The sequence below is a fragment of the Coptis chinensis genome, chromosome 3 (assembly GCF_015680905.1).
Source record: "Coptis chinensis isolate HL-2020 chromosome 3, ASM1568090v1, whole genome shotgun sequence".
In the NCBI taxonomy this organism is placed as follows: Eukaryota; Viridiplantae; Streptophyta; class Magnoliopsida; order Ranunculales; family Ranunculaceae; genus Coptis; species Coptis chinensis.
Genome location: NC_141458.1, coordinates 92,523,917 through 92,533,857, shown reverse-complemented (window position 1 = coordinate 92,533,857; position 9,941 = coordinate 92,523,917). Strand labels below are relative to the sequence as shown.

General features: G+C 36.8%; 1 protein-coding gene across 1 annotated transcript; it reads right to left on the bottom strand.

Annotated features, from left to right (window-relative positions):
• Positions 1-218: 218 nt before the first annotated feature.
• LOC147511676 (branched-chain amino acid aminotransferase 2, chloroplastic-like) lies at positions 219-6,892 on the bottom strand. Its single transcript, XM_086603368.1, has 10 exons — positions 6,328-6,892; positions 5,752-5,825; positions 5,065-5,239; positions 3,295-3,471; positions 3,075-3,206; positions 2,896-2,994; positions 2,254-2,370; positions 1,327-1,422; positions 928-1,040; positions 219-493 (listed from the first exon to the last, which is right to left on the bottom strand). Exons 1-10 carry the CDS (start codon positions 6,382-6,384, stop codon positions 379-381), a joined length of 1,155 nt encoding a protein of 384 aa, XP_086459494.1. The 5' UTR covers positions 6,385-6,892; the 3' UTR covers positions 219-378.
• Positions 6,893-9,941: the final 3,049 nt, after the last annotated feature.

Below are 9,941 nucleotides of genomic sequence, written 5' to 3'. Positions count from 1 at the left end.
TTCCATATCCAGCTAACATTTTGCAAAGAATGCAAACTATACCCTCTCATTAATTCTCAGCTGTCTTTTCGGTAAAATGGTTGAGGGTAGACTAATTTATTTATTGTTTAAACATCTAATAAGTGACCGGTTTTGGATCATCCTACGTGTTTCACTTAATGTCGCTAAAATCACTAGTCAAGTTTTTTCACAGGTGCTCAATCCAATAATAAGAGACATTGTCGGCAAAGATAGCAATTTCATTACGGAATCTAGTCGAAATGAATAGGCCTGTATACAAATTTCTATTTGAAAATTTCATTGATTCAAAATACTCTTATACAGGTTAACTGATCTTATTTTTGTACATTTTGCACCCGGGGGAAGACAGGAGGGAACCTAATCTATCTCAATAGTCCAACCCATCTTGTCCTCAAGAACACCTGTTTGAATGCCTGTAAGAGTACTACACAATTTTTGAGACACAGTCCCTGCCCCAGACTTATACTCAAACCTGCACAAACAGCTCACAGAACGTTAGGTCATATTTCATTGCCATAACATAAAACAGTTTTCTTGCAATTATAGATTGGAAATTATGGCATCCTAGAAATTAGTAATGGACAAAAGAAAATTGTAATCATTTGGGTTATTAAAGTGACACTATAACTAGCAAATTATCTCTGGTGCTGAAATTACGATAAGTATATTTTACTTGCTGTGGATAGAATTAAACAATTACGCTATTTAGTAATAATAATTCTCAGATGCACAATACTAATCAAAGTGAGTTCAAGCAAGATATGAGATATCTGTCTCATTGCTTGTCTTTCCCTAAGAACGAACTTCATTGGTGATACGCTGTTTAATAGTTTAGATATTTCAGTATGATCCATACAAATAAGAACTTGAAACAATAAGTAAAGCAGAATGAATTTAGCAACTCACCTTTTACCCTGATATGTTATGCTGCCCACAGGAGCAACAACCACAGCGGTTCCTGTGCAGAAGACTTCGTCCGCTTCAATCAATTCTTCTACTGGAATCTCACGTTCTTCAACCTGATCAAGGTTGGATATGTTGTTTAAGATTTTTCTATAACAGATCAGCAAGTAAACATTATGGTTCATGCTACATACTCATAAATAAGATTATTGCATTTTGTAAGGAGAGCATGTCACACAATTGGAATATAACAAATTTGGTTTCAGGTTCTTCCAATTTGTGTAGGTACCAATCAAAATTGCACACTAAACAGGGATCTAAAACCCTCTCTGTTCAGAGGAATGGTTCAATGGCTATACCCTTTAAGAGAGGTTTATTAAGAGACCAATATTGGACCATCACCTGATAACCAAAACTACGAGCGATGTCAATGATGCTTTTCCGTGTTATCCCCGCCAGGATAGTTCCATCTGTAGCAGGCGTGGAAATAAAGTTACCCTGCAAAGATGATACATCATACAATACATGAGATGTTTTTTCGGAAAATTACCTATGGGTAGAACTTTCAAATTTCTATGACCAAAAACCAGGTGGTCTAACTTTTAGAACCAGTCAAATGGTAATCTACAATTTTTGGTCTAACTTTTAGGATCAGTCAAAAAACCAAAGTATTCAAGTACAGTAGAATCAGGAAATCGAGTAAACTAAACAAGGATACAGGGGAAGAGGGTACTCAGGATAGGTCTTTATTAAATTTATTGATATTCATTAGGTTTACACCAAAGGATTTTCCTTCTCTCAAATTATGATAAATGTTTTTGAACTTTTGAAACCCCGGCCAGTTTGCAGTTTTATTGATTTTAACCATACATATCCTAGTCTCTTAACTTTGTGATAACTCCCTAATCGAATACACAAATTTTATCTCTTATTATTTTTAAAATCTTCACGCTTTCTCATCATGTAAGGAAATGATGACAAGCTAGGATCCTAGGTTAAGTAATTAGCTTTCCAATCCTTCATACGTCGGGATTTTGACAAGTATTGCCTGGTTAGTTAACGTTTGGTAACAAAGCCAAAATCTCAAGCCCTCAACGTTCCGACCTTGGAGGGGTGACTTCCATGCTAGATTGAAATACCTTGGCATTATGTATTGGCGTTGTGCTAATGAATACTAATAGATGGGTAGAGAAGAGGCATCAGACTAGTGTCAAAATATTGAGCCGATGAGGCCGTTGACTTTGTCTATGTCTATTACTGAACTAGTATCATTCCAGAATATTGGTTCTAATAGTAAGTAAATTAAGCATAACATCCATGTAGTGATACCTTCACTAAGAAAATGTTACAAGAAGATACTTCCTCGAGATTCTTCTTCTTCAACGAATCAAGGTATAAAACATCAGAGAAACCTTGGCTCTTTGCTCGTTTTTGAGGTTTCAATACCTATGCAAGATAATAAGATCACAATTAATAACCAAAACACCAAATGCTTGGTTGACGTTAACTTGTAATTGTAATTAATAAACGAGTTTTTTTATATTAATAGTACATGTAAGACTCTACCAAAAAAAATACTGATAGGAGAATTCTCTCCTGTTCTGGTGCCACATCCTTCCGCTACTCTTAAGTCTCATGTCTATGAAGAATGTATTTCCCTGCATTCCATAACCTTTACATAGAATGATCTTGTGATTCTGTCTCGACAAAAATGAACAGGTCACTATTTTCAAGATAATGGCAGCTTATGTTGGTGTAAGTATGCGAGGAGGTAAGGCTATAAACCTAGGATTGTCAAACTAACTTGAAGAATCTTGGATATTTCCAACAATTCAGCCAGGATAATATTTTATTGATAACTAAAATACAAACAATTTCGTAAGAAATTTATACATAACAAAAGAGAGTATTAATATATATGTAAGTCGTTATAGAATGAGGTAGTCAGCAAAGGAAAAAAAAAGTACTTACTGGTGCATAGTTGGATATTGTTTTGACATTACCAGTGCCACCAGGTGTGGAACGATGGAACTCGTCGTCAATAACCAAGTTCAAGGGGGAAAGTCCTTCCTGTATAAAGAACCATGATAAATAGCCATATTTGTTTTGTCTTTATTAAATTTGCTTCGATAAAACTACAAAATGCATACCTTAAAATAGTTTGCAACAGGTGAAGCATATATAAGAAATGTGTAATCTGGTGCTGGTGCTAAACCTAGAACTGGTCCGCTTCCAATGAGCAATGGCCGTACATACAGCGATCCTTTTCCTGGTGGAGGAACCTACTTTGATCCAAAACATACAAAATAAAATTTAGGAGTAAATACTTTAACTGAAAAACAAAAGGTCCATTAGTGGGAAAGAAATTACCCAACACTTGTTAGCCAGGACTGTTTCCTTTACTGCAACAACAAACTGCTCAATAGACGGTGATGGCATGCACATCCTGTCAGCACCCATTTGCATACGCCGAGCGTTCTCTTCTGGACGGAATAACAAAAAACCTCCACCTACTTTTCTATAGGCCTTGAGACCTTCAAACAGTCCCTGTTTCAATGATATATAACAGGGGTCCTGGTTTAGGCAACTAAAAAGTAAAAACTAAAACTAAACAAAATAGAAAATGAATAAAAAGAATAGTGAAGCATTTCAAATTTCACTGCTTTTCCATAAAAAATAAAAATAAACACAAGTGCTAAAAGGTGTTCCTCAGGAGCTCCTTCCATTCTTGGGAAACTATATCAACCGAACTAATGTAAAATCTACAAACAGAATGAATTCCTTATATTAGAAAGCTGCTCCTTCATCTCTTTTATTTGGATAGACAAAATGACGAAATCATCATCATCAATAACTATACGTCCATACCGTACCAAATATGCACTGGTATATCTTACTATGAATTCTACGAAACAATAGTGAGTAGTAGCTCTGAAAAGAAGATTACCTATACATGCAGGATAAGTGTAAAGGTGTGATATGGTTTTCCCTTACAAACAGTCTCTGGGGGACTGGAATAGACTATTGGATGAGACCGAGTTCGACTTGAGAGCGAACTGCCTACGTATCTTACTCTGGGTTGTATGGGGGAGAGTAGAATCAGGTCTGGCGTAGTTCATAGGGGAGATATTTATAGAGGTTGAGAGTGTATCCTTGCTCACCACGTGTCAAGGATGTCCCAAATGAAGGGTGGAGATTAGGATCACATGTGAGAACTGCCCTCCTAGGTCTGCTGTAATGATGTGGAGTGGCAACAGACAAGTAGCTTGGCGGCGTGATCGCTGGTCGACGGTCAAGATATGTGTAAGTACACCTTTGGTCATGATTGCTTATGGATAGGGAATCCGTGTCACTTCCTCGTGTAGTTCGCGTGATACTGCAATCTGTCTGTAGCGTTCTACTAGCTCATGGATGCGACCTGGATACACAGGTCGATGTGTCATTCCCACCATGTTAAGCGCGTGTTGGATATAGAATATCACTCCCCTACAATAAGTATTATGTCTTTCGCTAAAAAGTGCCTAAGTACATGGAGAGGTTGAGAAGATCCTACATGTGGCTAACTTTAAAAAAAAAAAAAAAAAAAAAAAAAAAAAAAACTGCAGGGAATTTCTTAATTCTTTAAGACCGAATGATTTATTTAATATTCGTTTTGCAATTATAGGGCTGCACTTCGAATGAAATATAATCAATATATAGGCTACTGCAAAAAAAAAAAAGGCAGTTAAAATGGAAGTAAAGTTAAGGTGTTTTGAGGATTTGTTTGCCTTGGTAGGTGGTCTTACTAGTCCACTACCAGCATCTCAAACCAGGGTGATGCAAATTCATTCAAAACTGTGCTGCAGCTTCAAACTGAGAAAAAGTAAATGTTTTACTCGATTTGACATCCACGACACGAATTTGGAGTAATGTTATAACAAGGCAATGATCACACTCTTAACTCCTACAAGCCATAGTTTGTCAACAACCTCTTCTACTTCTTTACAATCCTTTGCTAAGTACTGTGGAGCCCCTAAGTAACCATTTAAGGGATGGCTTGGATGTTTAAGTTCCCCGATGGTTAACAAGGGATATTGGGACTAAAAGGAAAGGACATAAAATGAAGTATATATAAATTGCAAGGAAATGTTTGACAGATACCTGCCCATAATTTAGGACTCCAGATGATGGGCTCAACTCAATGTTTCCATATCGGTTCAGTTCACCATGTGAAAATCTCTCGTCCTTGGAACATTTCATGGTGTACATGTAATCAGTTGGCATAAGGCTGAATCCGAGTTCGTCCCAGTTCACATCAGCATAGTCGTCATCGAAACTGATAGATTTTTTATTTACCAAAAGTATTAGTCCTAGGGGTTGCAGCATTCAACAATAAACCAGTGAGTGAATTGAACAGATAGCAAGAAAAATCATCGGGATGAGTATTTTACACAATGCCTACAATCAATAAAATGAATTACTTAGGTGGTAACAACATTTCTTATTTCATGGCTTAACACCTAGTTGCGGGTCGGACCTCTAATACATGTTTTGTATAGTTAAATAAATTGACAAGACAACAAAGCTTGTGTAATAATGAAATTTGAAGGAAGTGGTATGCTCAAATAGGTCTTTTATATTTAGATATTCGATGCAAACTGCTGATGCCGAATGGTCGTAAGTCGGTGTTATGTTCATGGTTTCACCAACCCACCCGAACACAACACACACTAACAGAAACACATGCATATCAACTCACAGAACCTTCACTATATCATCCATACTAAAATAAACCTAAGACTAAGATCAAGCAATGAAGCATATAGTTGGCCAGTGTTGACTAATAACCTGGGAGAAGTGGGTCCAGACATGTCTTGCAAAGAAGATACAGCCTGTGTTGTGAAAAATGCCTTAAGCCCAACCTGCAAAGAGATCAATTGGTTGACATCAGTCAAAAGAATATTTTGATTCATTTACTACAAAACTATTCTTTAGATAAGGTAGAATGTAAACAGTCTATCATCTCTCGAAAAACATATTTCTCTTGAACATGTCATCATACTGCAGAGTTGACACTCTTGCAAGCCAAATGAATTTCTCAAGTGCAAGTTGCGTGATCTCTCTGTTTCCTCTGTTTGAGGGGTGATCTTCCTATTTTCCTATTTATCATTTATGTATTATACCAAATATTACATTCAACAAATTTGATCATCTAACTGTTTTTTCCCCTGCTTCTTTCTTAAATAGAATGACTTTTAAGGTTTTGTTTTACTTTTGTTAAACATAATCAATGTCAAGTAACTAGTTTTCTTGGATGTCTAATAAATAATAATTACAAAATTACAAAGTCATATATATTCATGACAAGCATGATAAGTTTCAGTAACAGAACTACATGAATGAATATTGACAGACAAAACTCACAGTATATAAAGCAGAGCGGAACAAGGAATGAAGGCTGGAGTTTCTTTGAAGAATCATGGCTACACCCTTTCCCCTATGAAAGCAAACTAGGTAGAGTGCTAATATAGCAAGAGGAAGAGATACTGTTGAAATGTATACTCTGATGAAGTGAAGATAAGATGAGCATTGAAGGTTTAAAAGAAAGAAAGGAAACAAAAAAAACTGAGAAGGGAGAGACAAGGTGGCAATATCACCAGACTAGACACTTGCACGTTGCACCCATACTAAGAGAGGGAAATAAAACTAACATTGAGGATGAACACAAATGTGTCAATCCATATCTTGAATTTGTTTTAAGTAATTATTATTATCTGCCAATACTCTTCAAAAACATGTGCTGTCAAGTAGCCCCAAAATTAGTTACTTAACCATAATCCTAACTACATGGCCAAAATCTTGCAAAATTTCTAGTACTAAAAACTATGGTTGAAAAATAAACGGGTCAAATAGTGATATACTCTTTGTTGATCACTCTGGCGGACATGCGACGAAGTCACAAGATTCAGATTTATCTAATTTTTGTTATAATGATCTGCGTGTTCTGTCATTTGCGTCAAACCATGCTGGACCTTAAAACAACACCAAAATAAAGTATAACAAAAATAAGTTATAGGGGATAGGGACTACACTTTGGAGTTTGAACGAACGCATAAGTAACACGACTTTAAATACACGTCAGAAAGTGATAGGCATTCGTTGAACTTTCACACCTGTAAAAGGCTGTGAATCCTTTGTGGGCCTGTTGGACATTGAACGTTCATATGTTCCAACCATTCAGGGTGAAATTCACAGTGGCAATTCGCAAATAAATCAAATTTGTTGATTTGAAGATTCTTGATGTTTATTGGACTATCAGAATCTAAAGTATAGTGTATTTATGGGCCATTCGATCGATTAGAGGGTGGGGTTAGTACGGGGACCATATGTTAAACGGGCCTTATTCACCTACCTAATATTGGGTCGCGGGATTGACACCCATTTTATGAAATTGGCACCTTTTGACCAATTCAAAGTTATTGGCACCCTTCTATTAATCACATAAAAAATACTGACGGTAAAAAACTACCGCGAGATCGCACAATCCACAGCATTGGGTTGCCGCGAGATCCCATATATTAGTCGATGTCATCTCCATAGTTAGAACCGGGAGATTCGGCAAGACCACACTTGCGAAACTAATTCTCAAGGAAGACAAAGTGACAACAACCTTTGATAAGAAGATGTGGGTGTGTGTTTCTGAGTCGTTTGATCGTTTAAGGGTTGCAAAGGAGATTATTGAACAAGTTGGAGAAAAAGTCCGAGATGTGATTGTGTGGGAAGTTCTTCACAATTTGTTGTACGAATCACTGATAAGAGCCAAAACCGTAGTTTTAACCCTGTAACAGTCATATTATTAGACCAATTATCTGCGTAATAATTAAGAGTTAACACCGACACGATTCACGTGTTTTTTAAAAGCTGCATTTCGAAGATTCAAAGTCCATTATAAGTCCATTATGTGCGAAATATGCCACTTTAGCGAGATAAAGGAGCAAAAGTCGGTTACTAAGGAGTTCCGTGATTAAAAGCTAAGATTCAAGAAGATAAGCATTTCTAAAAAGAAAAGTCGACCGAGGCTAAAACAACACACAAGTCGGTGAACTTCCGGCGTCGTATCTTTTTGACTCGGACCTGAATGGGGCCTATCTTATGTCAAAATGACCGGATCGGAAAGAGCTTTCCAATGGTCCAAGCCTTGACCCAATCAGAGGAGCAGAAGTGGACGAAAAGTCTGTTGAAGCCAACTGCAGCTGAAAAGGCCTTTTTGGACTGAAAGAATTGGGTTTTGGGCCTGATTCTCTGGCCCAAAACATGGCTCCAAGCCCATGCACGATTTTTGGATCTGAATGTATAAAAACCAAAGCTTCACTCTTTGTTAATGGTAGATAGTTAGACCTAGATTAGAATTAGATTAGTTAGCCTCCATTAATGAGTTTTAGAACTTAGTTTTAGAATTTCATTTCTTGTTTTAGATTAATTTCTTGAATCATTGAATATCATTCATTAGATAAATAAAATAGTTATTATTCTTGTCATTTCGATTTTTGTTATTTCAATCTATTAGATCTAGTTTTAATTATTGTTGGTTACCATTCTTAGTTGTTAATTAGATTTTAATTATTGTTTAATTTAGATTAGTAAATTTCGAATCTTGATATTATGTTTAGTTTAGATTCATATGGAAATGATTGCGGAATGATTCTCGGCTAAACATCTATTAGAGGTGGTTGAGAAGCCTTGATGAAAGCTTGATTCCGATTATCGTAGAGTCGTCGTAATTTCTATTCCACTCTAGAAACGATTAATTCGCCATGAGAATGGGTTTAATTGTTCACATGCTAGTTATGAATTGGTAGAAATGTCATGTGTAATTAGGGATTAGGAAGAACCAATTGTTCTGCGTGGCGATTCAATCTGGATTACTGACGATTAAATTAAGCTAGTGAGTTAAGTTGAGTTAAGGTGGAATCAATCCCCCCTAATTCCTTATTATAGAATCAACGTAGTATTTCCGTAGTTGAATCAATTATAGTTTGTATCTTGTGGGTAGTTGCATCGTAGTATAATTCTCCCTCGTAAAGCTCTCATTAGACTTAAGACCGACTAATTATATTAGAAAACATTTCATGCTAGAGCACTAGGAGTGGAACGAATTTGTTACTCCACTCTATTTCGATAGAATTGAGAGTAGAAACTTTGATAAACCATAGGCACATAAGATAGTTTTAGTTTACTTACGTTTTGAGTTTCATCGTTCATTTCGTAGGTAAATTATTCATTTTTATCTTTTATCAAATGGCGCCGCTGCCATCTTAGTTGCACTTTAGCATTGTTTTCATAGTAGAATTAGTCATTTTTAAGTCCCATTAAACCCACCCACCCTTGTTTGATTCATACTTGTGGTTATCCGTTTCACTTTGAAAAATTCGTGACAAAATTACACTGAAGGCCGACCATCCTATAAGGAGCGCACTGCTACTCTATACTGGTATACCGCGAGCGACCGCCCATACCGCGGCGACCCGCCCTAAGTTACTGGAACACGAGCGCGACCGGCTCCCATGGAGAGCGACCATCATAAAACACCGGAATTTCAAGTTACACAGAGCGATCGACCGCGCTTGTATGTGATGCCCCCGCTAAAGCAAAATTTTCCGGATTTCTAGAGGTTTGTTTGAACTTCGATTTTTAAGTTTTTCAGTGTTCTAACTTGTTATTTACACTGAACACGCGTAAACAAGACGCTATTCATAAGCGAAGCAAGGACGCTATCAGGTATTCCTTTCTTCCATACCTCACATCTCCAGTTAGAGGTTCATACTACTAATATATCAAGATTGTTTAGATTGTTGTCGTGTTTAGACTTAGACTTGCATGAGATTAAGGTCTGGTCGGAGAAAAACACCGAACGTAATTAACCGTCAACGTCAACAAACAAATCTATCGAGTATACCAATCACTACACCTCTAACTACTATCCCACCAACCACACCTGACACAATGGCTGAAGAAAGAGAGACCTCTCTCCGCTTTTA